The sequence below is a fragment of the Macrobrachium rosenbergii genome, chromosome 5 (assembly GCF_040412425.1).
Source record: "Macrobrachium rosenbergii isolate ZJJX-2024 chromosome 5, ASM4041242v1, whole genome shotgun sequence".
Taxonomy (NCBI): Eukaryota; Metazoa; Arthropoda; class Malacostraca; order Decapoda; family Palaemonidae; genus Macrobrachium; species Macrobrachium rosenbergii.
In genome coordinates, this window is record NC_089745.1 from 1,973,429 (window position 1) to 1,998,874 (window position 25,446).

At 36.5% G+C, this 25,446-nt stretch overlaps 1 protein-coding gene across 34 annotated transcripts in view; it reads right to left on the reverse strand.

Annotated features, from left to right (window-relative positions):
- Positions 1-1,149: 1,149 nt before the first annotated feature.
- wupA (wings up A) overlaps positions 1,150-25,446 on the reverse strand; it is a 44,578-nt gene continuing 20,281 nt past the window's right edge. For 8 of the 34 annotated variants that reach the window (XM_067103311.1, XM_067103301.1, XM_067103316.1 and 5 more), the window contains 8 exons: positions 23,033-23,133; positions 14,969-15,012; positions 13,950-14,091; positions 13,032-13,076; positions 6,732-6,755; positions 4,913-4,940; positions 3,889-4,254; positions 1,150-2,019 (listed from right to left, as the gene is read on the reverse strand). In XM_067103311.1, coding sequence (XP_066959412.1) covers positions 3,911-4,254; positions 4,913-4,940; positions 6,732-6,755; positions 13,032-13,076; positions 13,950-14,091; positions 14,969-15,012; positions 23,033-23,133 — 728 coding nt within the window. In that variant the 3' untranslated portion in view covers positions 1,150-2,019; positions 3,889-3,910. Of the gene's footprint in view, positions 2,020-3,888; positions 4,255-4,912; positions 4,941-6,731; positions 6,756-13,031; positions 13,077-13,949; positions 14,092-14,968; positions 15,013-21,268; positions 21,370-21,968; positions 22,070-23,032; positions 23,134-25,446 lie in introns of all 34 variants that reach the window. The other 26 variants (XM_067103306.1, XM_067103328.1, XM_067103302.1 and 23 more) reach the window with 8 other exon arrangements.

Below are 25,446 nucleotides of genomic sequence, written 5' to 3' on the forward strand. Positions count from 1 at the left end.
CCTCCACTCATCAAACATACCAAATTGCAGCCCCATCAAACATACCAAATTGCAGCCCTCTAGCTTCAGTAGTTTTTTTATGTTTTATTTAAGTTTAAGGTTAGCCATCATCGTGCTTCTGGCAACGATGTAGGATAGGCCACCATCGGGCCGTGGTTAAAGTTTCATGGGCCGCGGCTCACACAGCATTATACCGAAACCACCGGAAAATAGATTTATTTTTGGTGGCCTTGATTATACGTTGTACAGAAAAACTCGGCGCATATTTTGCTTTTTTTTATTAATCTTGTTATGAATATAGTCATTTTCAGATCAGTTTCTTGTTATATATGGTTCATTTCAGATTCAGATCAGTTATGCACTTGTTGTATGTTAGTTCATTTTCAGGTCAGTTTCAGAAGTTGTTATATATAGTTTTTTTTCTAGATTTATTTTGGCTTGATATTTACTTTGTTGATAAGAAAATGGAGAGAATAATTTATTTTTATACTGGAACTCTGAATGACCCTTTTCTTGTTGTATATATATATAGTTCATTTTCAGATCAGTTTCTTGTTATATATAGTTCATTTTCAGACCAGTTTCTTGTCATATATAGGTTCATTTTCAGATCTGTTTCTTGTTATATATAGTTAATTTTCAGATCAGTTACTTGTTATATATAGTTCATTTCCAGATCAGTTTCTTGTTATATATAGTTCATTTTCAGATCAGTTTCTTGTCATATATAGTTCATTTCAGATCAGTTACTTGTTATACGAGTTTATAGTTCATTTCCAGATCAGTTTCTTGCTAGATATATAGTTCATTTTCAGGTCAGTTTCTTGTTACATATAGTTCATTTTCAGATCAGTTTCTTGCTATATATATATATATATATAGTTCATATCAGTTTCTTGTTATATATAGTTTATTTTCAGATCAGTTTCTTGTTATATATAGTTTATTTTCAGATCAGTTTCTTGTTATATATAGTTTATTTTCAGATCAGTTTCTTGTTATAGGCTATATGGTCAATTTTGAGCTCTAACTAGACTATATAAGAAAACTGTTCGATTTGTCTATAATGATTTTTATAGGTTTATTCAAAATAGTTTTATTTTTTTTTTTTTTTTTGGGGGGGAATGTTGTAAAAATCAAACAAGGACAGTGTATTAGTAATACAAATTTATTACTTTTACTGTTGAAGCTTTTATAATGATGTTCACAGTCAGTCCAGAGCCTCTTCGGGACTCTACGTTGATGATGTTTGTGTTTTTGTTGACGTTGTTGTTGTTGTGCTTTGTTTGTATTTTTGTTTTTGCCGAGACGCGTTTCGTGAATCCTCAAGTTTTCGGATGACACCGATCGATCCCAATACACCTGATCCTCTTTCTCGTTCTCCGCACTCTTGAGCGATTTGGTAGTCCATCTCATCATCATCATCATCTGTGGTTGGTTTGTTTGTTGTTTATGTTTTTGTTCATGTTGTTGTTTTTGTTGTTGTTGTTGTTCTTGAATCTTTCTCGTCGATCGTAGATCACCATCATCATCATCATCATCATCACGTCTGCGGCGGTGCGAGATCAGGGTGCGCAGAATAGCGTTAATCTTACATGAGAATGAATTAAGAATACACTTTGGCGACACGAGAAACAGAAAGACATAGGACGACGACGGCGGCGGCGGCGGCGGCGACGACGACGGCGACGGCGACTGCCAGACATCCAGACGACGACTGCGACTGGGAGTGCTGCGGCGACGGCGACGGCGACGGCGACGACGACGACGACGACGACGACGATGAAGAAGAAGAAAGATAAAACGACTACGAAGACTTGGACGCAGACGAAGACTCCTCAGACGAAGAAGACGAAGAGAGACGCGTAAGACGCCTTCACCACCACTACTACTACCACCTACTCCTCCTCCTCCTACTCCTATTCCTACTCCAGTCACTTCCGCTGGTGTTAATCCATCTCTTCTTCCTCTTCTCCTTCCTTTCCACGGCAGCTGATGGAAACACTTTTTACGCAGTGGCTGTCAGGGGATAGCAGACGGGCTGTTAGTCCAGTGGGCAAGGTCTGACAGACATTTTTTCTGTTATTGTCTAAAGATGTCAAATGCCCTAAAGCGATAACTGTAACATCTCTTTATTTATTTATTTTTTTTTTAATTCCTGTCGCTACTAATCGGACGTCGATTAATGTCAGGATGTCAATATGCGATATTTACGTCATGTCTATCCGCCTGTTTTCGTTTTTTTTTAGATGAATTTCAGTTAATATTCGTCTATTACTATACTTAAACTGCCTGTTTACATATTCATTCTTATCTAATTATGCAGATAACAGCTTTTCTGTGTTTATTCGACAAATCTGCCTGAATATTTTATGTGCATTCGTTAGCGAATAAATACACGTACTTTTGACCAGTTATTTGAATATTTAGATATATGTTTCTGTCAGTTGATCTAAACTGATTTTTCCTACAATTTACCAAAGCAGGATAGTATTACTTTACAATGAACCTGCTTATTATTTTCACAGTATTTGTCAGTAATCATTAAAATTCATAGATACCTATATAGTTTCCTTGCAATCTAAAACTAAACACTAAAAAAATTACATGAAAGAACTGTTTGCTAACTAGTGGTAAGAGCTTTCATCAAATTGGTATTTTCATGATATATTCACGAAGGGTTCCCTCCGTTCAGGTTTTATAGTGAATAACTCTAAAGAACTAATGGTGACTAATGTTATGATAGTAAAAAATTCACTAAGTTATAGAAAGCTAAGTAAGGGGCAGATTAATCCTAAGATTTCCAGGAGTTCTGAATATCTATCAATCGTTTTTATTTATGTACAGAGCTACGCCATTCTTTTCCACTTTTGACAGAATTCCTAGGCACCTGTTAACAGGTGAAAGTGTTTTGACTAATCTATTGTTTTAGCTATGACAAAGATACTTTCAGACATTTTCGACCCTCGTTTGCAAAAGATTGCTTTGTCTCATGAGAGGTTTTTTTTTTTCATAGACATTTAATTTCTTGAAGGCGATGAAATAAAAACAAATAGAAATAAAATATAGTAATTATAGAAAAACAGAGAGAAACGTAATCGTAATAAAACAGTCAGCAGAGGAAAAAGCAGGATGGAAAAAATAGGAAAAAAATAATCGGAGATAAAGGAGAAATATGAAAAGAAAAAAAAATATGAAAAGTAAAAAGTGATAAGATGCTGAAAATAGGAATAGTCTCACAGTATGAAAAAAAGGAAAGAAATGAGTAAATTAGTCTTTAGTAAAATGACGAAACAGAAATAAACAGATAAAATAGAAACAGACAAAAGAAATAAAACGAGAAACAGTTAGGAGAAAATAATAATAATAATAATAAATGAGGTAGGTTTTAAATGTCCAAATGAGTCGTTCCTGATAGTAATTGTCTTGAATGCTTATAAAGCAGTCTTCACCAATTAAATCTCTTAATGATTTATATTGAAAGTATCTCTTGCTATTAGGAGTTTCTTATTAAAACTAAGAGCAAAACCCATCCAAAAATGTGATAAGCATCATTAATACTAGCTCGAAAATATTCGTGACGTTAGGCTTTGGCGAATTAGAAAGTTTTAGAAAGTTACAGAGAAACAGGTATACTGATGGGGTCAGCACAATGCAAAAACAGAAAAAAAGGAAAGTTTTTTAATTGAACAAAAGGCAAAATCAGAGCTAATTAAAAGAAAAAGGTTTAAAAAGTTAATGTGAGTTGTGTATGTGTGATGTCTTTGAGGTTTTGGTGGTGATTGCTGGTGGTGGTGATAGTGGTGGTGGCGGTGGTGAAGTCGCCCGTAGTAGAAGACCTCGGTTTTTGTCTTGCCATCAGTGGATGGGTGGTGTTGATCACTTTACCTTCCTCGGCGTCGCCTGCTTCTTAGCTCTCAGCTGGAGGAGGGGCGGCTCCTTCGCCTTCGGCAGCAGCAGCAGGGGCGGCCTCAGAGGGGGGAGCCTCCGCCGGAGCCTCTGCAGGAGCCTCTGCTGGAGCTTCCGCCGGAGGACCTCCTTCAGTAGAGGGAGGAGGAGCAGGTGCCTCGCCTCCCTCAGCTGGAGGCGGAGCCTCGGCAGAACCTTCAGCTGGCTGGCCCTCGGCTGCAGGAGGAGGAGTTTCTCCTTCAGCAGCAGCAGGCGGGGCCTCAGCAGGAGGTGCCTCAGCAGGAGGAGCCCCCTCTGCTGGCACGCCCTCTGCTGGAGCAGCGTCTGTAGGGGCACCTTCTTTACCTTCAAGTGTCAAGTTAGTGAAGGGGGAAAAGAACGCAGCCATTATTACCAAAATCAACTCATCAAAGAGAGAGAGAAAAAAAAGAAAATTAAATGATATTATGGGATTAAGAAAAAAAAATATAGAGACAAGCCCATTAACCAAAGACGGACAGCAACACATGGACGGACAATCGCAACAAAACGAGAAACAAGCACAAAAACAATTTCAATATGCCTTATGATGAAATAAAATGGGGTAAAAAAATTTTTTTGTTAGCCTGCAAAAGAAATTGTGATTAGCAACCGTGGAGGGACTTGGCCTGGAAAAATGGGGGGCAGGGGGGGGGGGCGTAAGAGTGTGTGTTGGGAGGCAACAGAGAAAGAAAGGAGCCCTTCCGATCCTTTATTTCTCTGTATTCGGCCGTCAAGAAAAAAGGAAAATAAATCAAAGCAATGATGAGGTGAACTATTTAAGGAGATGGTGATCGCTTCCTCGCTTTCCTTCGTTTTGTGTATTTTTACTGGTAAATCGGTGAACGTGAAAATCAGTGAACTTAAGCATTGAAAATGAGTACAACGTTTTCCTGAAGGCTCGAGTTACCACCTTCCTTAAATAGCCTAGTTGAGCAATGATACGGTTCATACAGCGTGAATAAAAGGAATAATTTCAACTCACCTTCTTCTGCAGGGGCGTCACCCTCGGCCTGTAGGGAAGACATCGTTCATTAGTACGACAAAGTACGCAGTCGAAAAGAACCAAAGGACCCACTTCAGAGCTTCACTACCCTACTGTGTGCGACTGGTTACCCATAGGGACGAATGCCGCTTTATCCATAATGGCTAATCGACCTTATGTAACCGGTAGTAGTCGGTATATTGCTCTTTAATTTATTTTCGAGAGAGAATCATCGAGGTAGAGTCTCACCATCTATAAGCTGAATGCCATTTTGACTGGCTGATGATGCCCATGGAATCCAGTACCATCAGTCAATCTTCCATGGCAGACAGACGATCCAGCAAGGCCCTCCGCCTCTTTCCAGATGTCTCTCCATAATTTTGATGAAGATGGACTTCACTTCTGAGAAACATGTTCATCAAAAGTATGACTCGAGTGGGTCGTTTGGTTCTGCATTTTCTTCTTTTAATCTGTACCATCCAACATCCAAGGTTTGGAAATGTGAGAGAAAGAGAAAGAGAGAGAAAATGCCTGGCGGTTTTAAGAACTGTTTTCTTTGAGTTAAACAGCATGTGACTAAGGTATGGGAAACATACACGTAACTAAAACCGAAGCATTATGACGTCAATGAGAAAGCTCTTTTAAGGAGAAATGTTGTGAACTGAAATCAACAGAACTCTGGCTCTTTGAAATCGCCATTATCAGGGTTGACAGAGGAGGAGTGTCGTAGTAGTTACCTCTGAATGAAAAGGTGTGGAAAAATAGGCAAATACGAATATTGAAAAAAAAGAGTATCAAATCCTCTGATTGTCTCATTTCCATTCAGAATAATAATTCATTCAATGAAACAAATGCACCAACAACAGAGAATTATAAGCAATGGTTGAAACACGCTTATAAACAAAAGGATAATTAAGGGAAAACATTTTTTCTAAGGTTCTGAGGTCTTTTACGTGGAAAATTATTCAGTCTAAATGTCTATGAAAATATAACGTTGTTCCTTTAACAGTAAGGCACAGACAGTCTTCGCCCACTGTTTTTTTTTTTTTAAACTGAGGTAGGCTAGTTTTCAAGTCAGAGTAAGCAAATCCATGCAAGGCACTATGGGAATCTATAACGTCTTCTCTAGTAAGAAAAGTCTTAATTTTTTCAAATTCACTATCAGCAACTATCACCTTCATCACGTCAAAAGTCACAAAAAAACTCACTACAAGTCAGAAAACCAGGAGTCTAAAAATTCAGGTACTGTAATTTAATGTATTTCCTATCGTATGTTTTTTTTATATTTCCGTTTTAGTTAAAAGTGTGTTCATTCACTACGACTCTCCTTGGTCTAGTCAGGCTAAGGCCGAGAAAATACTGTCCACTTTCTATCAAAATGAAGGGAAAGAATTCTCCTCAAATAAAAAAAAAAAAATATTATTAATGTAAAACTTGTCAATTAAAGAATTGCAAGGCGCATGGAGCAACTAAATTCGCAGGACCCAAGCTGCAGTTGTATCTAAGCGCCTTCTTTATTGATACAGAATTATAACATGGGACAGAGGCAACAGTCAGAGTAAACAGGAGGAATTTATCTCAGTAGCCCTCTAGCATTTTGTTATCAGATTTACATTCTTCTCGCAACAGATTTTCAGATGTGCAGAGGCAATGTAATCTTCAAAAGTTATTTGACGGTCGCTTTCAGTCAGAATTGTCCAAACGGGTTTGACCACAACAGAGTCTGAGGAGAGTTTGACATCTGGCCAATCACGTCGAGAGGACTGACTGAGTTTTAAATTTTTCCGTTACTCTGAAACCTGGCCAGAAAAGCACTTACCGGTCCTCCGCCCTCTTCCCCCTCCTAGAAGAGGGAGAGAGTGAAAAAAAAGACAAGTGTTATTTGCAACATTTGTACACAAACACGTGTCCGGATTCTGGGTAAACAAGGTGGGACTTGACACGCAGCACAGGGAAGCGGAGACATAGAGAAGCCCTGTTTTTAATCTCTTTGAAAAAAAAAAAAAAAAGGAGGCACAGAGTTGAGGTAGGGATTTGGTTGCTTAGGAGTTAAGATGACGATGGGAATGTGCCGTGGCAGTTGGGGGAAAAAACACTCAATGTTTTGGGCCAAAATCCGGACGTAAGTTAAACTTACAACACCTGAAGTTTTCTATATAAATATATTTTTTTCTCTTTTTTTTTTTTTTGCAGCCACTCCGTCTCACCCTGCCCCATCGGAATCTATGGAACCTTTGAAATTTATCGATTACATTACTTTTCTTTCTTCGATTTCATAGCTCTTTTTTTTTTATCATCACTGTGTTTTCAATTCACTGTCAGTTCTGTCACTGCTCTGAACTGGAATATTTCGATTGCAATGAACGCTGAAATAAACGCCCATTTACAAAATATTATCAATAATATTATCTCATGTCTCGTTCGGGTACTGGGAGGAACGTCAGGGATTATCGTCATGGAAAAGTGGGGGGAAATGATGAGAAGTAGATAAGACAGGAACGTTGGCAGAAGAACTGATATCATATCACTCTAAGGTATCTCTCGGTTTTGCAGAATTACAGGACTAGAATGACTAAATAAAAGGAAAATCAAGATGTTGACTCTCAGGCTATAAAAATTATATGTACACCTTGCTTGTGAAAATAAATAGTTTCTATTGAAAATAACCAAACGAATGCACAAGTCGTAAAAGAAACTGAAAAACTAACGAAACAAATGGAGGTCCCAAGATTTTTTTTCTTCGTTTCTTTTAAATTCTTAGAAAAATCTTTGGTCTAAAGAGTCTAGGCAAAAATAGACTGGGTTCGGGTTGTCCTTGTGTGGCTGAATCACCAAAATTGAAGATGTTAGCTTCGTTCTGGACAGTTTCTTGCTATGAAGTTAGAATGCTGATTGGACAATAATTAAATTAAAAAAAAAAAAAGGAGTAGTGTATCTAAGAGACAGACCAGAAGATAGGCTTGACACGAACACAATAAGACAGACCATTTCGTTTCATTTGATAATTTCTCATTGATCTGTCTTTTTTTTTATATCTTCATTCTTCTTCTACTGTACAGTTCCCCCTGAAGTTGATTCACGACCCTGAATCGAAGTGGAGACCGAAGTCTTATTGCATTGATGTTCTTGCTGATCTGTTTAAAAGCGAATGAAAAACCTAGACGTCACGCTTATAATTTAAATAGCCTTGTATTAATGGTAGTACAAGTAATACGAATAGTAGTAGTAGTAGCCTATGTATTAATGGTAGTACAAGTAATACGAATAGTAGTAGTAGTGGTAGCAGTAGTAGAGTAGTAGTGATAAGAGTAGTAATCATGTCAATCCAGATATTCTTGGCCGTTCATGGGTATTAGCAGTACAAGGAGCAATAATAGCAAGTGCGTAAAAGTAGCAACAGATAATATTTCTGACCATTCGCCTACTTCTAAAATACAGAGCATTTTTTTTTTTAATGTGGAACAATTCCAGGAATGATTTTAGTGGTTCGTTATTGTTGCAAGAGCTTAAATTGCACTTAATTAATTAACAACGTTTAGATCTACGATCAAGATACTTCTTTATCATATTAGAGTCGTCAAGCTTACCGTTGTTATTAGATATTTACTGCCATACTTATCATTTTCGTTATTGTTGCTAGAGCTTTAGATTGCTATGAATTAAGAATGCTGAACTCTACGACGAAGGTACAGTTAAAGCTTATCGTTATTATTATACTTATCGTTATCGTTATGGTAGATGTTAGCTATCATTACCGCGGTGTGTTTAAACTAATGATTAAGAAGTAAAATATTTTTTTTTTTTAGTTGTAGTTTTTATTACCCTTTACTGCTGGAGAGGATGTCCCGTAATCTACTCTTCCTGTGTTTTGGATAAATAAGACATTGGGTAAATGAGAAATGGTCTTAAATTGTTCTTAATATCAGTTCTGTTCCCATATTGTTTATATACTGTATATATATATTATATATATATACATATAATATATAATATATATAATATATATATTTATTTATGATTTTATTCTTAACATTATATCACATAGGAGGGTTACTGTTGAAAGAGTCTGCTGCCACTACCATTAACATGATTAGCTAATTATACCCAATTTTACCATAGGCATCGATTTTAGGCCACGTTAAGAAACTGAGGAAATGTTGAAGATTGGGATAAAATGCGATGGAAAGGACAAAGTCATTAATTTATCCAGAAAGTTAAGATTATGAAGAGTATATCAGATGCAGAGAAATATAGAATTTGTTAGGACTGTAATGAGAATATCAACAGTATATATAGGAGCACGTGGGAAATATGAAAGTAATTCAGGCATAAAGGTTGAGATCCTTTGATGGCAATCGAAGCGAAGTAAGACGAGGGATTGCTAATCTACATTAAACAAAACCTTAGTATCATTCGTAAACTCAGTTGCACACGGGAAAAGAAAATGAAAAAGAAAGCAACGGCGGCAAATACCTCGACGAAAAGCGCAAATAAACGAACTTAAAAGAAACAAGAAAAGTCAACCAGGAACAAAACATAACCTGAGAATTTTAGAACTAGATAATCAAGCCCCACTCCCACAAAAACTTAAAAAATAAATAAATAAATGAAGCAAGAAGAAAATGTATATTGATAAACTTTTAATCGCAGTCAGATGAAACAAAAGGCAATCAAATTAGGCTGATACGAGAGACTGCACAGTTGTTAGACAGATATAGAGAAAAAGACTGGTCGAGGACGTAACGTCTTGACAAATGACTCTTGAGTGATTATTATTATTACATTACAGCTGGGCTTCAGACAGGGAAAGAAATAGTACAGTGATCTGTAAAAAATATTTATAAGCAATACTGGTCTGGGTTCTTGTTGAATAGTTCTGTCCGTTTTAGCAGATGGGAGTGAATCTTATTGTACTTTTTTGTCAGCAGATATTTGGATGATTACAATTTTGATCATTCAAGGTATCAGTCATCATGGTTATTCCGACATTCCTTCGTTATTCTATGTTGAAATTGGTCTTTTGAGATTTGGAAAGAGCCCTGACTTCAGCCCTGGTATTTATTTTTGTTGCGAACGTAACACAGTGGACAAAAACATGAGAGCATTATGATAATTTGCTTGGGGGTTATGGCACAATAATTGTATTATTAAGATCTTGCGAAAACTGAACATTGTTATCGTAAGATACACAATCAGTTAATCAACAGCTCTAGGGCAAAGTGTTGTGACTGGAGAGGCCTACAATCAATATATACTAAAGACCTGAGATATAATAAAACAGGATAATATATATCATGAATACTAAAAAAAAAATAAAGATTGACAGTTGATTTGATAATAGTAAACCTAAACTATTTCAGAGAACATTTCAAATTTTAAATACTTTTTTTTTTTTTGGAGAGAATGTAACATTTTTCTGATTTAATCCTCTCTCTAACTTGAGAAACCTACGTCATATCCTGGGGGAACCTTATTCGGAAGAAGGGTATTGGGTACTCCTTATCTGTGATAATTCTCATATGGCTTCATTATTTCTGAATTTTCGACTGTATATTATATCTAACTAAATTTACAAGAAGCCAACGAGCAGACACTGAGAAGCAGGTCATTCTGCCACTGATTAAATACGAGGAAAAACATTTGCTTCTGAAAAGCAGTTCTGGGTGACAGCGATCGATCAGCGAGAAAACCGTTAATTTTGAAAGGTGCTGTACTCTGACACTGATCGAGATAGTGTAAACCAGTTACTTGTGAAATCACCATAAATTCGTTGGTTATGTGAGGTATATTTTATTCAGCTTTTTGCCTTTACTTTGATGCTGAATCGTGCAATTATTCATTGATAATTATTAAGCCCAACTTTAGCATAAACTGCTGAAACTCCGAAACATTTTTATAATGCATTTAGAGGTTGCGCCTTCTTCTGAATAACAGGGACCCTAATACCTAGTTAATGATAAAGATAAACTAATATTTCTTTACACTGGTAAAAAAATCATTCGTATCTTTTATTACACTAATGAGCAAACTTGCCATACATTACTTAATCCTTTTTTGAGATGCACAAAACTAGCAAAAAACTCTTAGGTACTACCGTACAAGCATCCAGATATTACTACGGTACAGCAGATGCAAATTACTGATTCTACGAGAAATTACTTCATTGCGGCTTTGACACATTGACGTTACTCTCCTAAGGAGACACGAATTAAGCTTTACACAGATTATAAAGACATCTAATTATTGACAAGAGAGTAGTAGACTTAGTACTGGCTGTGAATTGTCATTTCTACAAAGCAAAGTAGAAGTGAAAACCATTAGTTGAGCACTTCTTCCTACACATAAAACGGATCAGGTGTTCGACTGGAGTTGTGGCAGGTTCAAAGGAAGTCGTGCATGTTATATATATATATATATATATATATATATATATATATATATATATATATATATATATATATATATATATATATATATATATATGTATATATATATATATATAAAATATTTATTTATATATAGATATATATATATATAAATATTTTTATATATATATATATATATTATATATATATATATATATATATATATATATATATATATATATATATATATATATATATATATATATATATATATATATATATATATATATATATATATATATATATATATATATATATATATATATATATAGTGTGTGTGTGGAATAGGCATCACTTTGAACCTGCCGGCATTCGAACAGCCTTCAATCCAGTGCAAACATTTAAAAGAAGGAATATTATTTGCAGTTTCTAACTAAAGCGAGCGAAAGCTTGATCAAAGTAATAAAAGATATCAAACGGCTTAAATAAAAGTAACAAAAAGAAAAAGAAAAAAACACGTAACCCTAATGCGGGAGTGTTCAAGAAATAAAAAAAAAGAATAAATGAGTTAAAAAAACATGTAGATTTGATCGAGTTAAAGTGATAAAGGAATACAGTTTTAAATTGCGTTTTACTTTGTGCAAATCGTAAGAATACTGGGCTCTGAAAAAGGTGATTCCTTCAAGCTGATTGTGCCCATCATTTGTCAAATAAATTTTGATATCAGTGTATCAGTAGCTATGAATGAAGTTGCCTCTTTTGTTTATTTCTGTTAAACTTTCCTTGAATGCAAATCAGTGCATGGATTCAAACAACGAGGCGAATTCTGAACTGATACAAATTTTTTTAAATGTTAAAACTTTTTAAAATGTTTCTTCTTGATTGGCTGGGATAAATAGAGACACTTTTGTCTTAATTCTCTGTATTATCAGATTCTGATTGGGTATTTCGCTAGAGATATTACCAAGAGTTTATAGATTTTTTTTAAGCGTAGAAAAATGAGAATTCCTTGAACCGTCATTCAGAAAGTTCTCGAAAGCTATCTCTTACTTATGTCGAGATTCACAAGTGTGGGACATCACTTTCGATCAATAATCTGTTTTATTATAAGTTCTAAGATTAATTTCTCTGATCAGTTTTGAAAGCGAAAAATTAGAGTGTTAGCGAAAATCATAATGGCAGCAACTGGACCAACAGAACGGTTAGCATTTAGGCAATTCTAAATCTCTGTAGTATTAACTACGGAAAAGTGAGCTACGTCCGATTATTGCTAAATTATTTTATTTTGCATCTATGGAAAATCGAATTAAAAAAAAAAAGCGCTGAAATGAAAAGAAAAATTCTAATCCAAGCGGCGTTGTTTGCTTGTGATAATTTCAGTGTCTTGATCTTGGTTGTATTGTCTGGTAGTTTGTGTATGTGTGTGTGTGTGTGTGTTGGTGCATTCAGTGATTATTTAAGAGACTGCATGATGTTCTTTGTATAATAGTTATATGAGAAAATAAGAAGTTATCCTTATCTCATTGTAAATATTTTCTAGATTAACGTAAATCATTTAATTTTATCAACAAACTATGGCTTATATCACATGTACTGCGTTAAGTGTGTATTTGCATCACGTTTGCAGGTATGTGTATGTGTTTATGTGTGTGTGTGTGTGTGCAGCAAACTGAGCGAAAATAAGAAAAATTAAGTAAGCGCTTTTTATTTGGGACAGCAGGACCTGGGCGCCCAAAATCTGTGCTAAATTTTACCTTCTTAGCGGCTCCGGGGCCTCCTGCCGCCCAGTCGGGTTTGGTCTGCAAGGCGAGAAAACGAACGCGGAAGTTAAGAACTTCAGTCGACAGCCATATTGACAAAATGAACGAAGTGCCTTCATATCGGCTTCAGGGAAATGAAAACCATTAAAGTCGACAGCATTGCAATGCATGTGCATTCTATATGTATACTGATCTGCGACTGCATTACATGCGCATATGCGTACGTCATACGCGTAAAACTTCACTCCGCTGCAGAAGTCAAGTCTTAGGTGCGGTACATGTAATTTTGCGTCATGCTTGCGTATACATATCCATGCACATTACAACTAAAGTTATCATCAGTTTCCACTGTAATGTTCGTCACGGATGGAGACCTTTGGCCTTAAGAATTTTATGTATGGGGTTCTCAGGTAGACAAAGAAGGTAATTAAAACTGGCAATTCAGTTTCAACTCTAGAAATACGAGGGGGTTTAAAAGAAAAGTATGGAAATTTTATATCAATCACCGTGGATAGTAAGGCCATGCATTTACCAGGTAAGGTTTCATTTTATAGATTGCAGGTAAATAGATGAAGATCCTTTTTGATATACTTAGCTATCAACAAATAGTTTAGCATAATTTGAAGTAAAGTAGTATTTAGAGCTAAATGGTAAGAGTAACAAACCCAATGAGTAATCTCAGTCGAAATGACAACTCGATATTTAAAAGGATCTCTACAGAAGCTGAACATTTTAAAAGGTTCGGAAAAGAAAACCTTCGGGTATTGAGAATCTAGGAAGATTCTTTAAAGGGATCAAATTCTGTAAAGATAGGGTTTGGTTCCTCCTCCCCCTCTTCTTCTTCCTCCTCCTCCGTTATTGAAGGACGACCTTTGCAGGCCTTCCTCCTCGGTCTTTTGAGGTGCTACTCACCGCGCCCTTGTCGTCCTCGAGCTCGAATTCCTTCTTCTTGACAGTCTTGAGCTGATTCCTGAAGTTGAACTCAGCGGCCTTCTTCTGGAGCTTGGCGAACTTGTTCTCATACTTGGACACCTTCTTCAGGGTTGGCTTAATGCTGTTGGCGAATGAAAGAGACATTGTTTTTACCGACAGAATAAGTCAAAGACGGAGCAAGTACCCGAGGGTAGTCATATGCATGTCTGAGTGAGATTACAAAGTTATTTCATTATATTCCAATAAATAGGTACTGTATACGAATCGTCCGATCTTGTCGTCACGTGAAAAGTTCCCTTCATGAATCAGAGAGTTACAAAATTTCGGGATTCTTCAGATAACAGATCCCGAATTCCAATAATTCGGAATCAGAATTCTCGGAATTATGAGGTATTCATTCTCGGAATTACAGGGCCTTGACATTGCAGAATGAAACAGTAGTTACTGGGCTAATGCGACTTTAGAAATCTGTATGGCTTGTGAGAAACTCAATTTACTGATCAGAAAGTAACTGGGAAAGTCTAGACCATTGAGTGGTGAGATTACGGGGATGGGGGGGGGACGTAAGATATGCTAAGTCGAACGTGCTCTAAGTAAATCATTAATGCCAGAAAGCTAAGAATATTTGAGGCTAAGAGGTGAAATACCGAGCTAAGAATTAGATGATTAAGGGCATGGTAACTACTGTACAGTGAGAGAGAGTGTGAGAGAGAGAGAGAGAGAGAGAGAGAGAGAGAGAGAGAGAGAGAGAGAGAGAGAGAGAGAGAGAGAGAGAATTTAAATTTTGCTCTGTTACCAACAAGAGAGAAAGAGGGAGAAAGCTAAAATTTTGCCCTGCCAGCAACAAGACAGAGAGAGAGAGAGAGAGAGAGAGAGAGAGAGAGAGAGAGAGAGAGAGAGAGAGATTTACCCCTGCTTTTCCTTTGATCAACACGACGAGAAAATCGGATCGACTGAGAGAGGGAGAGAGAGAATGTTGTGATTGTAACAATACTCACAACTTGCCACGAAGATCGTTGACCTGGATATTGAGTTCGTTGATCTGTTGCGCCGAAGAAGGCGTCGAAGAAGGCGATGGAGAGGAAGAAGAAGAAGGAGAAGAAGAGAAAGAGACATTCACATTATTATCTCATGTCAAAACGGGCGTCGTTGATCGGAATGAAATTATTAATGCAAAATGAAAAACCAAAATAGGACTTTGCTGAAGAACGAAATCTCAAAAATAGCTTATTTTTTTAATATGTATATTTTTGACATTTTCTCATGGTCAAATAAACTCTGTGAAATGAAATGCGTGATGATGCAGAAATTTAAGATTTTTAGCGAGTATATATACATATGTATATAATATATATATATATAATTATATATATACAATATACATATATATATTGTATATATATGTATATACGATATGTATAATATATAATACATATGTTATGTGTATATAATACATATGTATATGTATGTACATTATATATGTTATATTACATATGTATAAATATTTATATATATATGTATATATATATACATACATATGAATATATATTATATATATTGTATATGTACATATGTATAAATATATTTATATAATATATATACATATACATATGTACATACATATATACATACATACAGTGATAAGAACATCAGGATACACCATGTATGGTGATGTTTCATAAACGGAAATTTCAAGAAAAATCTTAAATTTACGCAAATCAGAAATCATCATCACATGAAGCTTAATGAAATTAAACGCGGCCTTTCTTCGCCAGCCTCGAATTTCAGAAGAAGCTGAATTCCAGCACGGGCTCACAGAGTTCATGTGCCACAGCAAGAAATGAAATAAAATTTAAATTTTAATGAAAAGAACGTTTAGAAAAACGATTACATATCTGAATGAAATTAAGTTTTATTGATATGTTATAGACCTGCTTTTGAATGGAAAAGCCAAGACGGCTCTTAAAAAAAATTATGCATGAAATCATATAGATCAGAATAATTCACATGAAAAGTATAAAATTTCTTGACGTAACTTAAAGCTGAACTTAAAAGAGACTTAAACTTTTATTAGTATAAGGTAGAAGTCGTTAAAAGATACAGAGTAAAAAATCAAAATCATATCTTGACACAAAACATATTGACCAATTAAAAAAAAATAAGAGGGCACACGCTGGAAAACGAGCGTAAGTGAAAATAAAAATGGAAAAAAAAAATTATACGTATATTGTCCCATGAGAGAAACTTAAAAAATTCACACAAAGCTCCGAACGACGAAGAAAAAGGAAAAGAGAAGAGAAGAAAAATAAAAAAAAAATAAAAAAAACAAAATACAGGAAAAAAGTTTGCCGGAGTATATCTTTCACCATTTTTCTTCTTCCCCTTTTGTTTTTATTTATGTTCTGTATCTTTTAATATATTCTACGCATTATGTGATTTTAGAGTCTATAAAGTCTTGCAAGAATTTATTTCAACATTACTAAAAAAGTTGGAATTAAAATTACTTCACAATTACGCCAAAGACCTTTGCCTCAAAGGTGTACTACTACAGTATAAGCTGTCAAAGAGCATTAATTTTCCCAAATCTCTTACGGATTATTCTAAAGATTACAAAGAACTACGACAAAAATATTAAACGGTCGATGACTCCTCCTCCCCCAGTCTTGAAAAAAATAAAAAAAAAATAACTAAAGGAACGACAACGGTAGGTTGATTGACGGTGGTACCAACATCGATAACGATAACTGAAATGAAAATAACTACTTTTGGTTTTTGTAAGACACTGCAAGAAATAAATAACAAGGGAACAGGCCTGGAGGATCAAAATGAAGTGTTTCGAGTCACTCCTTCACAAAAGTTATTCATTATTCATTATTATTGCCACAAAGAAAAAAAAAAAAAAACATTTCAAGATCGGGGATGGGAGGTCTCAGCTCAGCGGAATCGAGGAGCTTAATTTGACGAAATTGTAACTTTTATTATTTTCTTTGAAGTTAGTTGATATCAATAATAAAAAAAAAACTATCACGTCAGAATTTCACAAAGTGAAATTAAACTCCTCGAAGTCGGTATTATTTGCTACATTAATATACGGCCGCGGTCCTAGAGCCTGCCATAGACTTAGTTTGTAGCCTAAGGCCTGCGCCTAGTATCGCTGATGCTCGCCAGGAGGGCTGCCTGCCTGTATAAGTCAGCCTTCCTCCCGGCTCGCTTCGCTTTTTTTTTTTTATTTTTTTTTATTACAGCTGATTAATTTTTAGATTTTTCTGCTCCAAGCTACCTGCGAAATCTAATTTCAGCTCTTGATTAGTTCACTCCCTGTCCATTGCAAAGGAAGGAGTAGCGCGCTGGTATTAGTAGCTTTCTATATCTCTCGCTTTTCTTCTATCTATGGCCATTGGCACATAGGTCCGCATACACATATGTTTATATACATACATACATATATATATATTATATATATAAACATATTTACATATATGCATACATAACTGTACGAGTATGTGTACATATGCGTACGCGTAACCATGTGCGTTTTAAACCACCGCATATGCAGGTAAATATTTGAATGAAACCTGTGTCACCTCTTTATCAGATCGCCTAATTCCATGATTTTTTATTTTAAGTGTTAAGTTCAACAATTGTTCAGCAATTGCTTTTAACAGATAATTGTTTAAAACCTTCGGGATATATGAAAAATGATTTATCCTAAAAAGGAAAATATTTCACAAAAATTTGAATTATAAACATCACACTTTGATTTATTCCACCTCAGGTCGTTGATGCTATGTCAGCTGTGCTTAAGATGGGTATGATATTCGCAACTGTTTAATGGTTAAGAAACTGCGTTCTTAATTACCTTCTCAGAATTGTTCTGAGACATTCACCACACAAGAAGAGGGACTGCAGTACCAGAGGTTGACACAGGCAACGATCAGATGTTTAACTACATATACCAGCGTAGATAAACATATATTCATTGAAGATTTTATTACATACATATATTTATACATACTAGTGTGTATATATCCACATAATATATTGATATTCACACTCATAAATATATACGGGGGTATATATACCCTGTATATGTGTACTTGTGTGAATATACATACACGCATTTGCATATATACGCGAGTGTTTATATGTATTTATATGTACGTAACTATCTTATATGCAAATGTACATTTATCTACATCTCTCGGTTATGTTTAGGAAAATGAATCTGGCTGGACCAACCCCAATATAGGAAATGTAGACAGAATTCCTGAAAGGTGTCCATAAATGACAAAATTGTTGAGATGCGAGAAAAAATCTCTCTGAACACTGAACATTGCAATTTTGGCAACGCTTTTTTTTTGGGAAAGGAGACTGCATTTGACAAGTAGCAATGGATTTAAAAAAAAGAATCTCTATTCAATCTGTGTATATATATCTGCGTGCTTCAGTACACACACACACACACATATACACGATTCTTTTGACGATTTTCAGTCAGTTATGGACATGGTTTTGGTCCTTACATACTCCAGTCCCCAGGGTGCATAACCAGACACAGAGCTCCTACGTATTCAATTAAAGTGATCTCGTCTTTTTTTTTTTTTTTTTTTTCCAAAAGGGAGGGGTTAAGAATTATGTTATTTACCCAGGCCGACTCCTATGGAGGAACTCAGTGTATGGCACTTCCTGTATATTTTACCTGTTGTCTGGTTAGATGTCTATACAAATACAGACTTCCTTAGGGACAATTTGTAGAAAAAAAAAGGTTAAAAATATGTTTGTATGTGCCCATATCGTAAGAAAGGTGACCAACAGAAAAAATAGGTATCGCAAAATAAGTGCTATTAAATGCCATTCAAAAATAAAAAAATATATGCAGGCGAGAAAAAATCTATAGATAGAAAAACGAAGAAAGTGGGAAATGCTTGAAAGTGAAATGAAAGTCGGCCATTGGCTCTATGAAGTGCCATACAAGGGAGGCTGGGTGCTGGTTGACCTCTTTTGGGATGCTGGGAGGCGGTTGACCTCTTGGGGGAGGGGCGGAAAGCTGGGAGGTTGCTGTGACCTCTGAGGGCCTAATTGAGTGCTGCTGCCCTGGGGACGGCTGAAGGGGGTCTAAAGGGGGAGAGGGGGCGTTTTGGGGGGCGGGGTGTCATCTAGGCTCACGTTTGGCTGAATGGAAGGGGATTTGGGGCCAGGTAGGATAACTCTATAAGTGATTAAATGGGGCCTAAAGAGGGACCCCCAGTACAACCCTGTGAAGGTGGTCCCCAAGGGGCCCCTCCAGACGCCCTCCCTCTATAATGCTTGGGACAACATGCATTGGTTATGACTTGGGATCCGGTTAGCAAGCGAGGATGGAGCGCCGAGCCCTTTTCCTGAGGGATCGAAATCCTACACCTAATAAGGACTTTACTGTACACTGGAGGTTTGGAAATTAGTAATGCCCTCCAAAGCTAACTTTTTTGTTGTTTTTTCACTAAGCTTCAACAAACGGTTTGGCCAGCCCTGGACAAATGACAAGAAAAAACTGGTAGCAAAAAAGAGGATACTTATAGAATCTTGAAATCAAATTGTTGCCAAAAAAAAAAAGCGCCGGATGTTAGTCGAAAGGAAGAAAGATGCCTCTTATGCTGAGAAAGCCCTTGCGTATGTAGAGGTGGTGTCACCCCGTAAGTGTCTAAATACCGTAGGGACCAGAAGCAAACCTTGAAATCTTCTATTTTATGAACTACCTTCTGCTGCAAACCCAACACTGTGGCCTCCACTCCAATTCCTGAATTCTGCACTTCCCCCCCTAGCAGGTGGATGGTAAGTGTGGATGGGTGAGTTATATATCGTACCTACCCACAATCAGCACTACTTACAAATCACATCATGATTACTGAACACGGAAAAACAAGACAACGATTGTGTACGGTCTAAGTAATAGTTGTTCTCAGATCTTGTCAACTAATTAACTATGGAAGAATTACTGATACTAAAGGAAGACTTTGATATTACAGTTATATCAATGAAAGCTGTTTTAGACGAAAAAAGTGCTGTATCTGCCATCGAGTATGAGGCATCATTCTGAAACAAGGCTGAAGAAATTTGCTTCTATAAAAACACAGAGCATTCCAAGCCATGGAATGTTAATAAAGCATTTATGAAAGGAACTAAAAAGCATAACAAACTAATTCTATGAGAATGAATGTTGAGAAGCATTACTTAAAGGTTTGGGTGTGTGCAGTGGCGGGGGAGAGCAGAAGGAGGGTGAAGGGGTGTCACAGTGTGGGAATGTAACTTTTTTTTTTGATCTACACCCACCACCTTGCACGTAACACCAGACCATCCTGCTGCGGACGGGGGACACACTGTGCAAGTGAGACAACTGTACCCTGAACCCAGCAGGATTGCCGTGAGTAAACTAAACAAGCAAAAGTGTAGCGTAAGTAAGTAAGTAAGTAAGTGACGTGGGTGAAAGGGTGAGAATCCAAGCAGGCCCAGCTGAGAGGAGACAAGGATCCAAACCCAGACACCCTAGCCCGGCCAGCAGGGGCAGCAGCAGGGTGAGCATGAGTGGTAAAGGTCAACCCTTGCTCCCATGTAACTGAGCACTTCATTCTTTTGTTTTTTGTTTTTTTTTTTCTCAAAAGTTGCCAGTGATGGCAGCAGCGCTACTCACTACTACTGTCCTCACTATTCCAGCTAAATTCAAACAAATATCTTTAGATATTGACGAGTTCTGTGTTATGATAAATGAGAGATAAATTGCAGTTACTGAGTTTCATGTTGTCAGTAAATTCAGGTTTGTGGGATATATAAAATTATTTCTGTGAAATATGTCAATACGATTCTATGGGATGTGTAGACGATTTTAGATCTAGTGTTAAGTCGAGATGCCAAAGGAAAGCAAGAGGACGAGTTGGAGAAGAAAAGAAGTAAATTATAATGGCCAAATGTGCAAGGAAGAAAATAGGAAAGACAACTGCTCTGAAGTTTAATGGAAAAAGTGGTGTGAGGAAGTACATAATACTTTACCAGTATGTACAAGCTGTAGTGGTAAGAACTGGAGCAGTAGTAGTGAAAGTAGTAGAAACAGATGAAGTAGTATTGGCACTAACATTATGATAACATGTGACAGAAGGCACTGGTATAGAATGTTGTTTCTATTTTTTATTTTGAAAAGGGCAAATAATAATAATGATAAAAATAAACAAATGACAGTATATCCAGGGCTGGTCTAGCCGTTACATAGTATGTACACTACTAGTAGAGCACTCCCGACTGTTGGCAGGAGGTTCAGGCCACTGTACCTCATAATCTCTCCTGCGAACCTCATATTCAAGGTCCCATTTCTGGGACTCGCAAAGGAACAAACGCTCGTGGTATTCCTTGCAGATTGCCCTAAGTGTGTCTATAACAGAATGTCTCGTTAAGGATAAAACAGGAGGAGGGCCAGAGGGGCTCTCAGGAGAGACAGAAAAAAATAAAGAGAAGGCAGTGCAACAGGTAAAACATACATAAAATAATGATTAACATTGAAATTTTTTGTTGTACATCTATCAGCCATAACTGAAGGGTGGTTATATGGTAATGATCACATTAGTGATGATTGACTGATTAACTGACTTGTTTTCTTTTGGGGTGACATCATGATAAAAAGATAATTTAAGAGGGAAAATGAATGATCATACAAATAACTAAGACAAAAAAGTTATAATAATAGCAGTGAGTGAAAGTGAGGGCCTCCATAAGAATAGCCTGTAAGGGAAGAAAATTAACTGAGAGAGGACACTGGCTTAAGGCAATAATTCCCTGGGACAACAGGAGTGGGTAGCCAGCAGGCAGGCAGTAGTAGTACTAACAAGGCTGCAGGGGCAGACAGAGCAGTCTGAGTAGCAGCCCAGACCAAACTGCTCCCCACCAGCCAGCCTGCACAACCCGCCCAGCCCTAGCCGTGCACTACCAAGCAAGGCAGCGAGCCTAGCTGGCTGGCCAGGCTCCACCCTTTACCTGGTAGTCCTTCATTTTGATCTGATACTCCAAATCCCATTTGTCACCCTCTAGGCCTTCAATGCGTTTATGGAATTCTCTACACAGAGTTTGAAGCTCAGCTATAAACAGAAAATAAAAACAAAATTAGGGGGAGTTCCCCAATTTTGCGTGGGATGGTGAAGGCACAACACTTTTCCGTCTTTAATGTCGCCGGCCGCTCGCTCTCTGCAAACACATATTATTACAAAAACAAACAACACACAACAACAAACAATAGAACGAGAGGGACAAACGAACAAACAAACACTTAGTGCTAAACAAACATGTTGGAGTTTTTATGTCCAGTGCAGGATAAAGAGTGAATGCAGGGCCAAAAGAAAAGAAAATAAAAATTAACAACAAATAATGGATTGAGAAAACACCTAAGATGTAACTCTCCTGATAGATTTAATCACTCAAAACAAGAGGTAAATTAAAATGTGCAAATCAAAAGAAAAAAAAAAAAAGTCAAGTCAGGGATCTGTTGTCGGAATTCCACACATTGAACTAAAAAGAGGGATTCTTTTTCATTTTTGGGTTTTGTTCAGCAATTCGGATCAGAAGCAGCGAACGTAAACACAAGAGAGAAGGGGAATAAAAAATGGAAAAGAAATCCAAAATCTCTAAGCAGTAGTCAAACTCTCTAAATGAAAACGCCATTGGTTGAACAAATGGACCCAAGATTGAATGAAGATTGCAGGTGTGTGACACTAAGAAAAAAAAAAACTTGCAATCTGTCGTTTTAATCCCTCATTGCAAACATGATTTCATTGCAATCATGCCTTCATTGCATCCATTTTCTGCGGTTCCTCCCTTCTTAGCAGCTCTCTGCTGAACGACCAACCAACCAGAAGGGTGGTTTGGACTGGTTGGGCTCAGCGGAGAGTGAAGTAGGGTTGACAACAGTTATGCAGGACCAATGCTCTGCTAATAGAGGAATGCTTGGTTGCGGGTTGGGGATTGGTTGCTGGGGATATCTGCTCTCGTGTATTTTTTTTTTTGTTGGGAGGGGGCGGTATTTGTCATTTTTCAGGAATACAAACCTCGTAATCCTTCCTTATGGTCTCCATCTCGATATCATATTTATCACTCTCAACAGCAGCAATATGATCGAAGTACTCTTTAACAATAGCACGAAGGGTTTCTGTTGGGTAGAATCAAGGGCAACTTTTTCATATATCAATTCGAATTTCTTTTTGTGTGTTTTTTTTTAATTGGGAGAAAAAACAAAGACATCCGAGAGGGGAAAAAAGAAAATGCAGTTAATTCTCAGTACTTTCTTTTGTATGAGATGAAAAATTGTTACTGATAAATTTTCTTCTGAAAGGGGGCCGAAAAAGAGTAAGTTTTTTTTTTTTTCACGGGACAGGAAAGTGACTTCTCACAGATGAACATCACTGAGGACTTGTACATGTACATGAAACTGACTCAGTCATTGGGAACAAATACTGAATTCTGATTTCTCGTTCAGGTGGCAGGGACTGACTGACTGACTTCTTAGACACATTACGTTTTGGAACTGACAAATAGGGACTTGACGGTGGTGGAAAATTACAAATACTGTTGAAAAAAATATGTTGCGACACGAGAAATGAATGCCATTTGTATAAGGTAAATCAGTTTTCCAAGAACAAGCACTGTCTATGATATGCATTAAACATTTTAATTTCTCTGGGAAGGAAAGACTTACGATGATCATTTTATACATCAAAGCTGAACTGACTGAATTTAACTTTTTTCTCGACTATCCACATAGCCAGTAAAAATGACTTATCTTCAAGACCTTACAAAATATTGTTCTTAACAATTTTCTCAGCAACTTTTGTGACTCAAAATTATTTTAAATTTCAGATAAAGGAAAATATGTATTCATTTTATCTGGCATTCTTCGGGTGCCATCTATCTGAAAAATCAGTCTTAACAAATTCGACAGGAAAATCGATGTGTATAGAATATCTGACTTGTAGATGAAAATCGAGATTCTTTTCGGGAAACATCATTTGCGTAAAGTATATCGAAGGCGTTCTGACAAATCCCTTTGTAACTATCTATGTCAAAACTAGATCTTCATTCCTCTCTCACATGACGTTATTTTCGTAGATGACGCAATATACTGAAAAGTATGATTAGGAACACTGGTTATTCTAGCGATGAGAGTCATGAGTACCCAACGGATTGGAAATGTTATCGGGCCCTATTATGTACTGTGTGATATACAACAGGAATAATGGTTATACATTATCATATGACTGATAAACGTGGATGGCCTTTGTTCTGTGTAGGTGTGTGTGAGTGCATGTGAGTGTTGTATGAATTCATCTTAGCTACACATGATCTACTTCATTGCAAGTCTACTGAACTACACATCAAATACAGGACAGGATGTCAGAATGTTGAAGGCTTTGTTGCTCTCCATCACCTGCGTCTAGGGGGGAAAGAGGAAAGCATTAAAATGGGGAGGAAAAATATTCATTAGTCCTATACAACTTGAGCTTTGAATCTTGAGAAATGCTCTTCCAGTGTTGAGTCCTGGTTAACTCTATCCCTATTTAAGATATAATTTTTTTATGAACTAACTTTCCCCTTAGTACTCGGTTCCGAATTACATTTAGAGACCACTGTTCCAATAGGAATTTTGGCATGAAAAGCCTTTTTTGATTTTTATTTTTTTAAGTCAATTTTTAAAGCCCCTCTTTCAATATTACCGACATTAAGTGATCTGTGTTCTCTTATCGTATAGATGATCTCAGTACACTCTACCTTAATCCCATAGCTCCGTTTATAACCCTGTATATAAAAGGTATTTAGCTGTTGTAATAATGCTTCCTATTCTATACCTTGATTTAAGGCTTGTTTTCTGAGAGACGTATTCCAAGAACTTATTAACGTCAGTCCATTTCTGTTCTTTTCATAGGTATATTTCGACGGTCTTAAAATTTTTTTAAGAATTTAAACATTTTTCTCATCTCTCTTACACCTAACAAGTTCTTACAACTAAAATCGTTAGTCCCCATCAATGGTATGCCTCAGTAATATGTGAAATCTACAAGTAGAATATTAAATACGATCCATCCTCAACCTGATATTCAGGACAACATCCCCCCCCCCAGAATTCCATTTCTTGGTCACTCGCTCTTTTCTTCAGAATCAGGTAATAATAGACTCCATTTTTGTTTCTTTTATTAAGCGGCTAATTCCTTCTTCAACTCAGGGATTCTCTGGTAAATGAGGAAACCGGATCACCATTTTGACTTTAAAATGAATAATTGACTATAAACTAAAATTAAGCGAACTTGTTTAGACCTTTGTTTGTATAATTGCGCCCTAGATACTAGAATCTTGTCTAAATTACCTTACGGTTGACAATATCAGAAAATAGTTTCCAGTAACCCATAAAAATTTTTTTTCGAAATTCCCCGAATTATCAGACATATTTCATCAGAGTTTTACTTGAGTT